Raw genomic sequence first — 17,214 nt, 5'->3', positions numbered from 1 at the left:
AGCTTTCTTACCTCACTTTCATCAAGTGGATGAGATTTTAGTTTTTTAGCTGCTGTAGCCTTAGAGAAAGACAGGACAAGTAAAGTGTTACAAATGCATTTTAGCAACTTGCATTCACAACATATTGATGCTTATAACTAATCAATCACACTCAGAAAGCAAAAGTAATTACAAGTAACCTTGGAATGTCTAAGCAAATTCTATCATGATTACCAAGTCTCTGGATGAAATGCAGCAGAGCTCAGTCATGGGCAATTCACGAATTTATTCACACGAACACTAGGTTCTTACAAATGTACCAGGCACTGTGTTGGGAGCTGGAGATTCCAAGATGAAAAACAACCGTGGTTCAGCCCTCAAGGAGCCCACAATCCACTAAGAAAGACAGATGTGCCAGTCAGTAATGGAAGCGCAGCAGCACCAGAGCTGCCGCAGAGGTCTGGAGAGGAGCTGTGGGAGCACAGGCATCTAATCCCTGTTGAACCACTGGCCCCACTGTGTCTCCTTCACTGCAGGATGCAATGCTTCCCTGATGAGCAAGGAGGTGACATGGCCATCAAGCAGTGACCAGCTCTTGGCAGGGTCTGTGAGAGATGAGTTAGCATTCTGCCCTCCCCTCGCTACTTTTTTTTTTTTTTTTTGAGACAAGGTCTCTCTGTCTCTCTCTCTCTCTCTCTCTCTCTCTCTGTCCCTCTCCCTCTCTCTCTCTCTGTTACCCAGGCTTGGAATGCAGTGGCGTGATTATGGCTCACTGTAGCCTCGACCTCCTGGGCTCAAGCGATCCTCCCACCTCACCCTTCCAAGTAGCTGGGACTACAGGTGTGCAACACCACACCTGGCTTATCTATCTATTTATTTATTTATTGAGATGGAGTCTCGCTGTGTCGCCCAGGCTGGAGTGTAGTGGCGCGATCTCTGCTCACTGCAACCTCCGCCTCCTGGGTTCAAGCAATTCTCCTGCCTCAGCCTTCCGAGTAGTTGGGATTACAGGCACCTGCCACCACACCCAGCTAATGTTTATTTTTAAATTTAGTTTTAGTAGAGACGGGATTTCTCTATGTTGGCCCAGATGGTCTTGAACTCCTGACCTTGAGTAATCTGCCTGCCTCAGCTTCCCAAGTGCTGAGATTACAAGCGTGAGGCACCGTGCCTGGCCAAATTTTTTAATTTTTTGTACAGATGGAGTCTCTCTATATTGACCAGGCTGGTCTCAAACTCCTGAGCTCAAGTAATCCACCGCCTCAGCTTCCCAAAGTGCTGGGATCACAGGCATGAGCCACTGCACCTGGCAGATTCTGCTTTTTTATAACTTCCCTTGCCTCACAAATTTTGGAAGCTGCTGCCATCAAGAGAAAAGCTCATATGAATTTTTTCATGATGATAGCTGAATGGATAGGGAAGGTGTAGTAAATTGTTTGCAAAAAACCAGCCACACTAATTCTCCTCCCTGTACCCATGCTTTTACATAGTCTCCACCCACAGTGACTCCAGGACTGGCCATGTGACTTGCTTGGGCTCGTAGGACAATAGCAATGCCATGCAAACACACTCCAAATATGCTTGTGCTTTGGGGTTTGACCTCTCATGCTGCTCTTGGAACCCTTGCAACCACCACTATGTGAATGAGCCCCAGTTAGTCTGCTGAACATGTTGGCACATGGCCCAGTTACCACCCTTGCCTATAGCCAGTCAACTTTCAGATGTGGAAGAGAAGCCGCAGATCTCAAGCTGCCTGCGGACCTCTGAGGGAGCCAGGCTGACAGTAAATGGGACAGAGAAGAGCCGTTCCAGCTGAGCTCAGTCCAAATTACCAACTCACAGGATTGGGGGTAAATAAGAGATTATTGTTTTAAGCCACTAAGTATTAAGGTGATTTATTACACCACACACACAGCAAAAGCCAACTGATACAGAAAAAGATTTCAAGGTTGGAGGCAGAAATGACAATGCATACATATCTTAGAGATACCGTCCTTCCTCCTCCAGTATCTCCAAAAATCATGTGCAAGCTGGCCTGTTTAGATGCTTGACTTTCTGTTTGCTGGAATACTTCATGGAAAAGGAAACTTAGACCTATTGGAGGTGAACTGAGGCTCGAACCTCAGGCACAGGTGAGTACCAGCCCACCTGCCTAACATGCCCAGGGCAGCTGACTGAGACTGGGGACTGAGCTGTCCTGTGTCCCTGGGCACAGAAGAAGGCTACCCAAGGAGCACAGAGTTGATAAACATCCCCACATACAGAAGATGCTAGATAGGCAGCAGGGGGATGAATAAAAATGCTTGGTAATGGGCTCAAGTCACACCTCCAGAAATGAGTATTTGGAGTGTAGCCAGCATGCCTGCTCTGGAGCCAGTGGAGGTCAAATCAGTCTTGTCCAGTGAAAGGGGAGATGAATCAGACGGATTAGAGCCTGGCCCCACCTTTCCACCTACCACTAGCAGGGGATGGGGTGGGTCCTGGTCCCAGTCAATCCCGGGGCTGCTAGAGACAGACTTTCTGGGGAGCCTCAAGTCAGAACAGATGTAGCCCAAACTCAAGTATATTGGTGATGACTAGGGACTTCAAAGAACTCTGCTCTTAACTTGGAGATCTCAGAGGATTCTGATTGTCAGTCTCCACTCACCCCTGCAGGTATCTCTGCAGCATCGGGGGTTGGGGGAAAACTGGGGGAAAAATATGAATACAAAAACTGAGGCCCTCCTCAGCCCTTTATCTGTAATAACAACCTGTAAAGTGCCTCCTATCTTAGTGCCCAGAACCAGAAAGCACAGCATAAATATTAGTTCTTCTTCTTCCTCCCCACTATTAGTGGGTGAGAAGGGATGGAACCCAGAGTGACAGAGCACAAGGGGCAACCCCACTCTCTAAGGAAGGAGACTGAAGTTCCTGGAAGCTTGTATAGCAGCCCACGGACAGGCAGGTAGTCCCTGAAAGAATGAGGGGTAACCCATGAATGTGTCTTCCCTGGAGGGCAGGGATGATCTTTTCAGCACTTCTTGTCCTACCTCACATAATCAAGGTCCTAGGCTGGGTGCAGTGGCTCATACCTGTAATCCCAGCACTTTGGGAGGCTGAGGCAGGAGGATCACTTGAGGCCAGGGGTTTAAGAACAGCCTGGGCAACATAGCAAGACCCTGTCTCTACAGAAAAAATTAAAAATTAGCTGAGTGTGGGGGCACACGCCTCTAGTCCCAGCTACTTGGGAGGCTGAGGCAAGAGGATCAGTTGAGCTCAAGAGTTCAAGGCTACAGTGAGCCATGACTGTGCCACTGAACTCCAACCTGAGTGACAGGGCAAGATCCCATCTACACAAAATAAAATTTTAAAAAATTATGGTCCTAGGAAAACTAGGGAAGCAAAAAATAGCATCCCATAGACAGTATGAGCTTACAGAACAATTCAGGCAAGTTTTCCACATGCCCAAAGCCAAAACTGTCTAGGCCTTACACTGGCAGCCCCATGATAGCCAACTCCCCGCTGAAATGGCTCTGATGAAGCCTTGCAGATACTTCCAAGCCTACGTGAGAATTAGTAGTAAGGCAACAGTGAAAAATACTGTCTGGGGCTTGGAATTGTCAGGAAACCTATGAGAAAGAAACCAAATGGACCATGCAATGTTTGGCCCTTCCTTAGACTAACTGGAAATTTCAATATCCCGAGCACAAGTTTCTAAGCTTGGAACAACTCCAAATATATCTATCCTTAGGAAATTAGGGTTGGAGTCACACACCTCACCTTCAGCCTTGAGCTTGATGGTGGGTAGAAAGAGCACAGTCCTGGAGTGAGAGAGACCTGAGTTTATGTCCTGGATCTGCCAGGACCAACTGTACAAGCTTGGGAAAGGAATTTAACCTCTCTAAGCCTGTTTCCCCATCTGTGAAATGGGAATGACACCTTCTTCACTGGGCCTTTGGGAGTAGTGGGCACAGAGGACTTGCTTGGTAAATAAAGCAGCTACAATAAAGATCATGGATTGACAGAGGCTCCAGGCAATAAGAACTACAACTTGCTGGGCTAATTGATGGGACCAAATCAATGTCCAGCTGTTGGATTTCCTTCTGTGTCTGAGATCCCAGAGCCTGTGCTCCTCTCCCTGAACCTCCACGCACCACAGAGGACGTGAGGGTCTGTCATCAGATTGACACTGAACTCTGGGTGCTGGAGTCCAAACCTGCTGACTGCCACATGGCGCCTGTGACACTGGCTGCTTTGTGCCACCTCTCCAAGGCTGGCCTGGCCTGCTCTAAATTCCTGGTGGCATTCTGCCTGGGACTGGCAAAGCCAGGCAAGGGCACAGGAAGGGGGCCATGAGAGGTGGCAATGGCATCCCAAACACACTTTCAGGTTTAGAAGGGCTCCTTCTTTCCCAAAGCAGGCAAAACTTTTCTCACTCTGGTTGGGGGTGAAGGAAGAGAAAAGGAAGAGGCCTAAGAGGCCCAACGGCTAAGAGGAATTTTGGATTTCTATATTTAGTGGCCTCCACCCCCCACTGACAACCACGCAGGAGCCTTGGATTCCACAAAGGAGAATGAGGCCAGGAGCTTCCAGTTGGGCATTAGGAACAGGACAGAATTCAATCCTCTCAAAAGCCTGAGAGGGACTGGGCGGGCCCGGAGGTTCACGCCTGTAATCACAGCACTTTGGGAGGCTGAGGCGGGTGGATCACCTGAGGTCAGGAGTTCGAGACCAGCCTGGCCAACTTGGTGAAACCCCATCTCTACTAAAAATACAAAAAATTAGCCGAGCGTCCTGGCTTGTAATCCCAGCTACTGGGGAGGCTGAGGCAGGAAAATTGCTTGAACCTGGGAGGCAGAGGTTGCAGTGAGCCAAGATTGCGCCACTGCAGTCAGCCTGGGCAACAAGAGTGAAACTCTGTTTCAACTACAACAACAACAACAAACAAACAAGCAAACAACCCTGGGAGGCAGGAAGGATGCACCTGAGCTGGACTTTGCAAACCCCTTCTCAAAGATGCTGAAGAGGGCATTGTAAGCTACTCTTGTAGGACTGAGGGAAAGATGACCACCCCAGGCATGCCCAAGCCCCTCACCTCTTGCTCGAGGTGGAAGCAACTCCTTGAGCTTGTATTGTCCACTTTCAGACACTAGTCAGGAATTAATTTGCCACCCAAGGGCTGACCAGGGGAAGTCTTCATAAAGCAAACAGGCCAGGCCACTGCAGTGATTTAAATGGGGCTCTGAGAGTGTTCTGGGCTCAGGGCACTCGGTTAGTATGAGCACTGTGTTTGTCATTGCGATCAACCCCACTGTGTCTCCATTTCCCAAATTGTTCTGTTGGTGGGGGGCGGGGTGGAACAGCTGTAGTCCTTGCTCCAGAGGGACCCATCTGCAGCATAGATTAATTTAAAATGAGCCAGCTACTCAGAAGAACATAATTTGTCCTATAAACATTTTCCAGGGTTTATTTCAATATCCAGGGGAAGAATCAAAGCTCTTTAAGATGTAAGAACGGGCTTCTGGGCTGGGCACGGTGGCTCACACTGTAATCCCAGCACTTTGGGAGGATGACGTGGGAGGATCACTTGAAGCCAGTTCAACACCAGCCTGGAAAGCATAGTAAGACCTTGTCTCTGTTAAAATGAAAAAAAAAAAAAAAATTGGCCGGGTACAGTAGCTCATGCCTATAATCCCAGCACTTTGGGAGGCTGAGATGGGCGGATATTATGAAGCCAGGGGTTCGAGACCAGCCTGGGCAACATGACGAAACCCCATCTCTATAAAAAATTACAAAATTAGCTGGGCATGGTGGTGCATGCCTGTAATTTCAGCTACTAGGGAGGCTGAGGCACAAGAATCCGGGAGGCAGAGGTTACAGTGAGCTGAGATCATACTATTGCACTCCAGCCTGGGCAACAGAGTGAGTATCTGTCTCAAAAAAAAAAAAAAAAACTGCTGGGCAGAAGCCCATTTTTACATGGAAGCATAAAATTCAGCCAGAGAAGGCAAAAAAGCCAAACTCCTATTTCCAGCACACATTGATGACTTCACAGCATAACTGTCTAAAAAGCTATTAACCAGGGGGATACAGAGCGATCCTCTGGGCTTCCCTTGGTCAGAACACAAGTGGCCCCTGCTGCACATGAACCTGCAGCAAGACTTAGAGGCTGGGTTTGGGGGGCTCCTGCCTTGCCTCATGATGCTTTCCTGCTGTACTCTTGGTCAGAGTTTTCCCCCCTCTAAGATGGACCCCAACACACCCCTCTCCTGGGGACAGCAGGTTGAGCAGGCTATGGTACATGTGACCCCTTTGAGAAGCTAAAGAAACACCAGAGCAGCCTGTAATCCCAGCACTTTGGGAAGCCAAGGCAGGCGGATCACCTGAGGTCATGAGTTCGAGACCAGCCTAACCAACATGGAGAAACTCCATCTCTACTAAACATACAAAATTAGCCAGGCATGGTGGCCCATGCCTGTAATCCCAGCTACTTGGGAGGCTGAAGCAGGAGAATCGCTTGAACCCGGGAGGCAGAGACTGCGGTGAGCTGAGATCACGCCACTGCACTCCAGCCTGGGCGACGGAACAAAAATGTCTCAAAAAAAAGAAAAAAAGAAAGGAAGGAAGGAAGAAAGAAAGACCAGAGCTTACCGATTCTCGCTGGCAGATCTGCCCCATTGTGGGGAGGGCACTTGCTGACCTCAGGTCCTTTCTTCTGCTTTTCTACTCTCAACAGCTGGGTCTCGAACGCCTGGAGAAAGGCCAAGTTCAAAGAAGGCAGGGTCAGGGGATTGTCAGTCTCATTTTTGTCCTCACCAATCAGGAAGCTAAACACCCTAATACTGAGAACCAAAACATAGTGCAGACACGTTTCTAGATGATTCGTAAACCCAGGTAAAATGTCATAAAGTTTCTCCTTTTGTTTGTTTGAGGCAGAGTATTGCTCTGTTGCCCAGACTAGAGTGCAGTGGCGCCATCATAGCTCACTGCAGCCTCTGTTGCTCAAGCTGGTTTCGAACTCCTGGGCTCAAGCGAACCTCCCACTTCAGCCTCCTAAAGTGCTGGGTTACAGGCCTGAGCTACTGCACCCAGTCAAGATTTCTGGCAGCCTGTCATTCTAGAAGAAATTCCCTGGAGCCTGGTCTGGAAGTGGTACCTCATCACTGACTACAACCTTCTCTGCTTATGACTACCTCCAAAGAAAGACGCATGCTTTGGAGAGGAAATCCAATAGAAGTGGAAATTAGCAAAGACATCTCCAAAAGGCCAAGTCAGAGTCTCACTCTGTTGACCAGGTTGGAGTGCAGTGGTACCATTGTAGCACACTGCAGCCTCAAACTCGAACTCCTGGACACGAGCAATCCTCCTGTCTCAGCCTGCTGAGTAGCTGCAACCACAGGCATGCGCCTCCATGCCAGCCTAAGTTTTAATTTTTTTTTGTAGCGACAGGGTCTTGCTATGTTGCCCAAGCTGGTCTTGAACCCCTGGTCTCAAGTGATTCCCCTGCCTCAGCCTCCCAAAGTGCTGGGATTACAGGTGTAAGCCACTGCATTCAGTCTACTTGACTTTTAAAATCTCACCCTATAACTTTTTAAGGCTATTCTTTATAATGTACACATTATTTACATGTGATTTTTTTAAATAAGCTATAACTCACATACCAAAAGGTTCACCCTTTAAAGTGTATAATTCAGTGGTTTTCTGTATATTCACAAGTTTGTGCAACCATCATCACTAATTCCAGAAAATTTTCATCACCCTATAAGGAAACCCATACCCATCACCAGCCATTCTCATTCGATCCTTCCCCCAGCCCCTGGCAACCACTAATCTACTTTCTGTGTCTGTGAATTTGCCTTCTGGCCATTTTACATAAGTGGACTCATAAAGATATATAATCTCAAAATAATTAAAATACATGTACTGAGGAATGTGTGATATGGTTAGGCTTTGTGTCCCCACCCAAATCTCATTTTGAATTATAATCCCCATAATCCCCCTAATCCCCACATGTCAAGGGAGAGACCAGGTGGAAGTAATTGGATCATGGGGGTGGTTTCCCCCATGCTGTTCTTGTGATAGTGAGCAGGTTCTCACGAGATCTGATAGTTTTATAAGGGGCTCTCCCCTCTTCACCCTGCACTTCTCCTTCCTGCAGCCTCATGAAGAAGGTCCCTTGCTTCTCCTTTGCCTTCCTGCCATGATTATAAATTTCCTGAGGCCTCTCTAGCTATGCTGAACTGTAAGTCAATTAAACCTCTTTCCTTTTTAAATTACCCAGTCTCGGGCATTTCTTTTCCTTTTTTTCTTTTTTTTTTTTTTCAACTCAAATACTTGTATGATATTATTATGACATAATTGAGGGGCATTTCTTTATAGCAGTGCGAAAACAGACTAATACAATGTGTCTACAAAAATATTTTACTGATGGAGTGCATAACCAAAATGGTCTGGAGAGCCCTGGCTGAAAGTGTAAAGCCTTCTAGGATTTGTCCCTGGCTTCTCTATGAGATTCCTCTACAGAGGCACTGATGGTTCCCCTGGGTTCAAAGCAAAGCATGAGGCTAGGTGCCTCAGGAGGTGGCCCATGCCTGTAATTCCAGCACGTTGGGAGGCCCAGGCGGGTGGATCACCTGAGGTCAGGAGTTCGAGACCAGCCTGACCAACAAGGTGAAACGCCTTCTCTACCAAATACAAAAAGTTAGCCAAGCATGCTAGCACATGCCTGTAATCCCAGCTACTTGGGAGGCTGAGCCAGGAGAATCCCTTGAACCTGGGAGGCGGAGGTTGCAGTGAGCTGAGATTGTGCCCTTGCACAGCCAGGACAAGGGCGAAACTCCATCTCAAAAAAAAAAAAAAAGTAAAGCATGATCTAAAAATTAAATATATGCCTTGCAATTATTTGTTTGCTTGTTTTTGAGACAGAGTCCTACTCTGTCACCCGGGCTGGAGTGCAGTAGTGCCATCACACTAACTGCAGCCTCCACCTTCAGAGCTCAAGTGATCCTCCCACCTCAGCCTCTGCAGCTGGGACTACAGGCTCCAACTACCACAGCTGGCTAACTTTTTAATTTTTTGTAGAGACAGGGTTTCACTATGTTGCCCAGGCTGGTCTTGAACCCCTGGGCTCAAGCGATTCTCGTACCTCAGCCTCCCGAAGTACTGGGATTACAGGAGTCAGCCGCCGCGCTCGGCCATAATTTATGATTTAACTTTGTTTTTATAAAAAGATGTTCTCCTTATTATGCTAGATGAGCTTAACAAATTTTGACAAATTCCACACACATTTTTGCTTTCCTTTCTGATCCCCAGGCAACTTCCCGAGTCTAGTTAAAACACTGCTTTGAATTACCAAAGCACTTACAAAGAATGCATGTTACCTCTTTCCCATTGGTATTTATTTCTTAAAAGCTCCCTGGGTCTGTAACATGACAGAGAATATTATGCTATCACCCCCTTTCTTCCCAGGCTTACAATGTTGTTACCCAGGAGACGGAGTAGGAGGTGGGGAAGGAACCCTTGGGACTGGCCCAGGGCATTCGCTTTGAAGGTCATTCAAAGCAGAGTTGCTTTTTGTCTAGAGTGTTTGGTCTAGAGGTCATGTAGAAACTGTTGTTTCCACCAGCCCACCATGCAGTCTGGTTTATAGCCAGTGGTTCCATTCTCCATGTACTCTCCACCCCGGAAGCAACTCCCCTCTCTCTTGTACTGGCACAGGTCTCTGTAGAACTGTGCCCCTCTCTCCCTCTTCAAGATCTAGAGCATCTGTGTAAGCCAAGTATTGCCCTTCCCCCAAACTGGCACAGGCACCATCATAACACAGCTTCAAATTCGATATGCTTCGTTTGCTGTGTCATTTACTTGAGTTTAAGGATCCTGATATCTCTACATTTTAATAACAGAAAAATCCACAATTCATTTGAATTTTGCTAATAGCTGGATTCCTTCCTGTTTTTTGTTTGTTTTGTTGCTGCTGTTGTTTTGAGACGGAGTCTCGCTCTGTCGCCCAGGCTGGAGTGCAGTGGCGCAATCTCGACTCACTGCAAGCTCCGCCTCCCCAGTTCACGCCATTCTCCTGCCTCAACCTCCGGAGTAGCTGGTACTACAGGCGCCCGCCACCTCGCCAGGCTAATTTTTTGTATTTTTTTAGTAGAGGCGGGGTTTCACCGTGTTAGCCAGGATGGTCTCAATCTCCTGAACTTGTGGTCCACCCGCCTCGGCCTCCCAAAGTGCTGGGATTACAGGCGTGAGCCACCGTGCCCTGCTTGTTTGTTTGTTTTTTAAGGAATAGAATCTCACGGCTGGGTGTGGTGGCTCATCCCTGTAATCCCAGCATTTGGGGAGGCCAAGGTGGGCGGATCACCTGAGGTCAGGAGTTTGAGACCAGCATGGCCAACATGGTGAAACCCTGTCTCTACTAAAAATACAAAAAAATTAACTGGGCGTAGTGGCCGGCGCCTGTAGTCTCAGCTACTCAGGAGGCTGAGGCAGGAGAATGGCGTGAGCCCGGGAGGCGGAGCTTGCAGTGAGCCAAGATCGAGCCACTGCACTCCAGCCTGGGCGACACAGCGAGACTCCGTTACAAACAAACAAACAAACAAACAAAGAGAGAGAGAGAGAAAGAAAGAGAGAGAGAGAGAAAGAAAGAAAGAAAGAAAGAAAGAAAGAAAGAAAGAAAGAAAGAAACTAAAAAAATTACTGAGCGTGTCAGTGAGTGCCTGTAATCCCAGCTACTCTGGAGGCTGATACAGGAGAATCACTTGAACCCTGGGGACGGAGGTTGCAGTAAGCTGAGGTTGTGCCACTGCACTCCAGCCTGGGCAACAGAGCAAGATTCCCTCTCAGAAAAGGGGAAATAGGATCTCACTATGTTGCCCAGGCTCGAACTGCTGGGCTCCAGTGATCCCCCTCCCTCAGCTTCCCGAAGTGCTGGGATTACAGAGTGAGTCACTCCACTTGGTTTAGCAGCTGAATTCCTTGTTCCTTTCCAGTAATGCTTTTTTTTTTTAAGATAGTTTTAGCCTTGCTTTCAGAGAGGATGTACCCACTGTTCAATTGACTTCCACTTTGCCCTTAAGCAACTCTCTTGGAGGTCATTAAATTCAATAAATTTGCATTTATTGAATACTTCCTGTTAGCGAGGCACTGCTATAAATATAATACCTCACAGGCATTAGGTCACAAGAACTCCTCATGAGTTCTATTTTCCCAGTTTTACACATGAGGAAACTGAGGCTTACCGCAGTAAAGTAGCTTCCCAAGGTCATATAGCTGTAAGTTAACCAAACTGAGATTTGAAATCAAGCTCCTCCATTCTTGTGCTGCCCTCTGGGCAGGCATGGTCTGAACACAGGCGGAGGACAGGTGAACTTCAGGACTGCGACTGGAGATGTCGGCAGAACAAGAATGGGACAGGTGCTCTGGGATAACTCAGACAGGACTTGTGGGTGGGCTGGTTGGTGCTGGGACAGCGTTGTTGGGAGGGTGTGTCTCTCTCTGGGGCACTGTCATGGGACAGGACGATTACAGAGCCCAGGATCATGGATCTGGGCCAGATGATTTTCTTTTCTTTCTTCTGGCATAACAACAACATTTAATAATAAACCTTGCTTCCATGTTTCTTTCTTCTCAAACACACCACTGCCTTTGCTTCCATGCCATTTATGCCTTGTTCTTTGCTTCCTGTTTCTTTTCTTTCTTTCTTTCTTTCTTTCTTTCTTTCTTTCTTTCTTTCTTTCTTTGCTAACTTTCTCCTTCTTTCTTTCTTTACAGAATAGAATCCTCATCACAGACTGTAGTGCAACTTCAAAGTGCAAGCTGGCCTCATTCACGGCACCTCTTGTTACCAGCCATCATTTCAAAGCGATTCTCATGTTTGGTCAGCTGGGAGACTGACAGGTGTCTCCTGACTAGTACATATTTTAGTAAAGCCGGGGTTTTCATCAGCATGTTAGTAGGCTAGTCTCGAACTCCTGACCTCAGGTGATCCACCCGCCTCGACCTCCCAAAGTGCTGGGATTACAGGCGTGAGCCACCGCACTCAGCCCATTCATTTTGTTTTACGCAGAAGGACAGGAAACTACTTAATGCGAAAAGCCAGAGAGAGAGTCTCATGCAGGAGTGAGGCCGTTACAGCCCAGCTACTCCCCACTTGCCTTGGGATGACTGGAGACACCTTTGCTTGCTCTTCATTTGTGCTCACTCTCATTTTTCCAAAAGGACATCATACACTGTCCTTGCAACCCAACTGTGGATTCTTGGCACAAAGCAGGTGTGGGTGGGTGTTTGGGCTCTTTTCCTCCTCAGGAACAATGCTCTGGGGAACAGTTCTTTAGTTGGTTAGTTGAAGTCCTGAAAACAGAAGAGACAAAAGATGCATTTGTCGTAAAATCAAGAGTCACCAAAGGCTTGCAAGGGGTAGAGCCTGCGCCAGCGCCCTGGGGAAGGAAGGCATCCTTGGATGTTACTGCAGGACTTGTGGGCAGGGGATGGGGCACTTGGATGCCCTTGACATTCAGACAGTGCTTCATGGTTATGAAGTTCTTTATCCCATTGAGACCTCAGAAACCTTGGGTGTGGGGACAGGAATGGTGACAATGGTGAAGAGGACGATGACATTGAAGATGGTGATGACAATGGCCACTCATGTGCACTGAGCCGGTGATTGTGCTAAGGACTTCACGTGCTGATTCCTGGAAGCGTCCCAACATTAGGAGTAGAAACCCTTTTCAGGAGGGAAGCCGAAGCTTAGAGGAGTTAATTCAGGCACTCATGGAAATGCAACAGTGGCACAGCTGGGTGTTGTACTTAGGTCTCTTCAGCCCTGGAGCCTTAATTCTTTGTTTTTTGGGTGCTCTAGCTGAGGCTTAGAGCGAGTAAGTAGCTCAGAACTGGAAAAAAAAAACTCAGGTTTTAAAATGCGTGGAGAGATGAAATGCCCACTCTGTGGCCAAAATAGAGCAGCCAAAGTTCTAATGGATGTTCCAGGCCACCTTTTTCCTTCCTCCTCCCTTCCCTTCCTTTATTCTTTGGGGACAAAATCTTCTGTTGTTTCACTCTCTTTTATTGTGTACAATCCTAAGGGTGACTCACCACCATTCTCCACCCAAACCCTTCCTTTTTTTCCTACTATTCTTATATCCTGTCTTCATGAAGCTTACAGTCTCTGGAGGAAACAGAGATTAAGAAATCACACAAATCTCAGTTGCAAATTGTGAATCATGATAGCTATCAAGAAGGAGAAGTATAGGAAGCCACAACATCTAATCCTGGAGTTCATGGACAGCTTCCTATAGAAAGTGATATTGAATCTGGGACACATTGGTCTGAGTCAGAGTTTTCTTTGGAGGCCCCTGAGGCAGGGATCAGGTAAGCCATGAAAAAGAGGAGGATGAGGAAGAGAAAGAGGAGGAAGAGGACAGCACACCCTGGTACTTATTAATCTGACCCCTCTGCATTTGGGATTTTACTGAGAGTGGGCTTGCTTGATCCCCGTCCTCTAGGGTGGTGGTTCTCAAAGTGTGGTCCCTGCACCAGTAACAACAGCATTAGGTGGGAACTTGTTAGAAATGTACATTCTTGGGCCCTTCCCCAGATCTACTGAATGGAAAACTTTGGGGTGGAACCAAGAATCTGTGTTTTAACAAGCCCTCCTGGTGATTCTGTGACCTGCTGAAGTTTGAGAGCCCTGTTCTAGATGCCTACAGTCATGTGGATTCACTCATTAAAAGTATAGAAGATCCCAGTTCTCTCTCACTCTCTCATGTTCTCCGCATGGAAGAGGAAGTCATAAATGATATTTTGAGAGGTCTGATAGGGGTCTGCAGCTATAGAGAGAAATAGGACAGGTTGTTTGATAAAGTAGAGAGTAGGAGACAAAAATGCAAATATTTTAGCAAATCAGAGATTAGTGGCACAGGGGATGAAACTCCAGGAGGTAAAAGCATATTATTTGAAAACTGGAAAGAACACATCATATTCCACTCCCATCCTCACTGTCTTAGTCCGTTCAGGCTGCTACAACAAATTACCATAGGCTAAGTAACTTACAAATAATGGAAATGTATATTTCACAGGTCTGGAGGCTGCGAAATCCAAGATTAAGTCACCAGCAGATTTGGTGCCCACCTAGTGAGGGCTCATTTCTCAAAGAGAGGCTTCCTACTCAGTCCTCACTGGTAGAAGGGACTGACAAGCTCTCTAGGGTCTCCTTTATAAGGGGATGAATCACATTCGTGAGGGCTCCACCCTCATGACCTAATAACCTCCAAAGACCCCACCTTCTAATATTATCACATCGGAGATTAGGTTTCAATTATGAATTTGGGGGGCCATAAACATCCAGACCATAGCACACACCCAAGACAAGATCCAGATAGGTGCTACCTCACTCTTTAAAAAACCTTTTCCAGGCCGGGCGCGGTGGCTCACACTTGTAATCCCAGCACTTTGAGAGGCCGAGGTGGGCAGATTACGAGGTCAGGAGATGGAGACCATCCTGGCTAACACGGTGAAACCCCGTCTCTACTAAAAATACAAAAAAATAAATTAGCTGGGCATGGTGGCGGGCGCCTATAGTCCCAGCTACTCGGGAGGCTAAGGCAGGAGAATGGCGTGAACTGGGAGGCAGAGCTTGCGGTGAGCCGAGATCTCTCCAGCCTGGGCAACAGTGTAGGGCAACAGTGTAAGACTCTGTCTCAAAAAAAACCTTTTCCGTCATTGGCCGGTTAAATCTGAGATGCAATCTACCTCCGTCTGACCTGCTTCCCTTGGCCTTAGTTCTCTAGATTCTTGCAGGTAAATCCTTTCATCCTTCCTTGTGTCTGCCTAAGGATGACAATATGGGTGGTTCTTAGTGAAGACACAATCGCTGATCAATCAAAGTATAAAATAAGCTCCTGGACTTATAAATGCTTTTATTAAAACAAGAGTGAAGGTGAAAGAAACTTCAAGCACATGTGCTTTCCAGCTGAGCAGCTGACATGAGGGTGGCTTTGTAGATTGGGCTACATTCTGGAGAATGTTAAGTAAATTTTGCAAGGTCCTGATTCCTAACTCTGACCCAGGCCTCCAATGTCCTAGGTCACAGACACCTCTCACATGTAGTTTCCCTTAAGTCCTGCATTTATGACTTGGCTGATGAGGAACAAATTTTTGGACCACATGTTTAAACTATCATTGTGTGTTATGGGTACTAAATACTTCACAGCCCAAGATCTACTTAGTTTCTGGAGAAATATGTTTCTTGGGTCATTCTGAGGTTCCCCATCACACATTCGACCTACGTATGTTCATTCATACATTCATTTAACCATTCTGCACATCCTACAAACCCCATGAAAACCCAGTTCAGCCTCCTTGGTCTACCTGCAATTGGGCACTACTCAATTTCTTCTCCAAATCAAGACACCAAAGTTAACCATGGACAAGTTCTACTTCAAAGAATATGCTAACAAAAGACTCAATTCAAAGCAAGCAAATGTGACACAGTAGAAAAGAGCAGCTTCAGTTCTCTTTTGAACCATATTTGCATGTTGTCCCAACACCCTTCACCACATGAGAAGGAGGGTACAGAGAGGATTAGCCCGTTTTAGAAAGAGCCAGACTAAAGCCCAGGAAGAAATACAACAAAGAGACCTGCCTCTCAGCCTAGGCCTCCCACCACCAACCAGTGCCTCCTAGGCCTGTGAAGGCTCTTGGGGACACCATCATAAGGAGATGACATCAGCCCATGAGTGATAATATAACTTCAACCAAAACAAAACTTCAAAAGAACTTACTATGAAATGGGCCTCTGACATTTCTTGCATAAAGATGGTCTTTGAAGAGTCACACCGCAATAAAAGCTCACTCCTCTGAGGCTAGGATCACAGCTTCTCTACACTCTTGATGACGCCAGACAAAAATGTGACCACATGTTCTTCAACTGGCTTCCCGCCAAACACCGGAGAGCGAGCTCATGGGCCCACCACTGCGTGATAACCCAAGCCAAATCTCTGTTTTATTTTTACCAATAAGGGGAAAAAAAACACTTCATCTTACGACAACAGTCCATTGAATTCAAGCCTTTTCACAGAGGAAGCAAAAACTTCCTAATCTCTAGCAAAAAATGCCAGCTATGTGCTCCCACAGGGTTCCAGTTGCTGGAGGCCGCAGGGCACCAGGACTATCGCAGTAACTTCCCAGCTGATCTACAATTCAATTCTCTTTTGTGCAAAACTCCAGACGCTGTCCAACAGTTCGGATCCAAGCTTCAATCCCGGGACGTTCCAGCCTTGTCATCAGCCCCAGTGCATTCCCTGACCTGGAAAGCAGACTCAGAAATCAGGACTAGAATCTGGGGCCCAGAGCCTGACCACGTAGCTTTAGCTGCCTTTGAGAGGAGAGATGGATTTCCAATCTGATCCATAGTACTTTCCATGTACCAGCCACCGGAGGAAAAGGGGATGGGTGAGTGTGCAGTGTGTGGAGTAGAACTACAAAGCCCTCGAAAAGCTTCATAGACAAAATACAGATTAAACATACATATTCTCAAGGAAAGCCAGCCAGGCAGCCATAGTGTGAGCAGTGAGTGCTTTACAGCAAGTGCTTCAGATGTCAGAGGAAATGGCAGGGAGGTTCCAAGAAGATGGATTGGAATAGGAACATTGGCTAACCCGTCAGTTTCCCTAGGAAATGTCAGTCTCATTTCCTCTGCCCTCTCAGTCCTAACTCTACCATCAGATTTATTTTTGTGTCCAGTGTGCCCCTTATCCCTCCACAGTTCACTATAAAACAAACCTTTTTTTTTTTTTGAGATGGAGTCTCACTGTTGTTGCCCAGGCTGGAGTGCAGTGGCACTGCAACCTGTGCCTCCCAGGTTCAAGCAATTCTCCTGCCTCAGCCTCCTAAGTAGCTGGGATTACTAAGTAGCTGGGCTGGTGGTGCCCACCACCACGCCCAGCTGATTTTTGTATTTTTAGTAGAGACGGGTTTCGTCATGTTGGCCAGGCTGGTCTCGAACTCCTGACCTCAGGTAATCCGCCTGTGTCAGCCTCCCAAAGTGCTGGGATTACAGGCGTGAGCCCTGTGCCTGGCCTAAAACAAACCACTTTTATCAGCACTCAGTTGTGTGGTAAATAGTATTTTATTCAGGCTTATAAGGAGCTATAAAAATACAAAAGATGGGGAGTGGGAAAGCCTTTTTGCAATATATAATAATAAATGAAATAAAAGCTAGATAAACTTTCTAAAGTATAATCCTATTTATTTATTTAT

General features: G+C 47.0%; 1 protein-coding gene across 2 annotated transcripts in view; it reads right to left on the bottom strand.

Moving 5' to 3' along the window:
- HK1 (hexokinase 1) overlaps positions 1-17,214 on the bottom strand; it is a 127,856-nt gene that overhangs the window by 104,462 nt on the left and 6,180 nt on the right. The window contains exons 2-3 of one of the 2 annotated variants that reach the window (XM_009214783.4): positions 6,610-6,709; positions 12-59 (exon numbers count right to left, since the gene is read on the bottom strand). In XM_009214783.4, coding sequence (XP_009213047.1) covers positions 12-59; positions 6,610-6,636 — 75 coding nt within the window. In that variant the 5' untranslated portion in view covers positions 6,637-6,709. The remainder of the gene's footprint in view (positions 1-11; positions 60-6,609; positions 6,710-17,214) is intronic. The other variant, XM_017962979.3, reaches the window with a different exon arrangement.

This window comes from Papio anubis, chromosome 11 (genome assembly GCF_008728515.1).
Source record: "Papio anubis isolate 15944 chromosome 11, Panubis1.0, whole genome shotgun sequence".
NCBI classification, from domain to species: Eukaryota; Metazoa; Chordata; class Mammalia; order Primates; family Cercopithecidae; genus Papio; species Papio anubis.
This window is presented reverse-complemented; position numbering and strand designations above follow the sequence as displayed.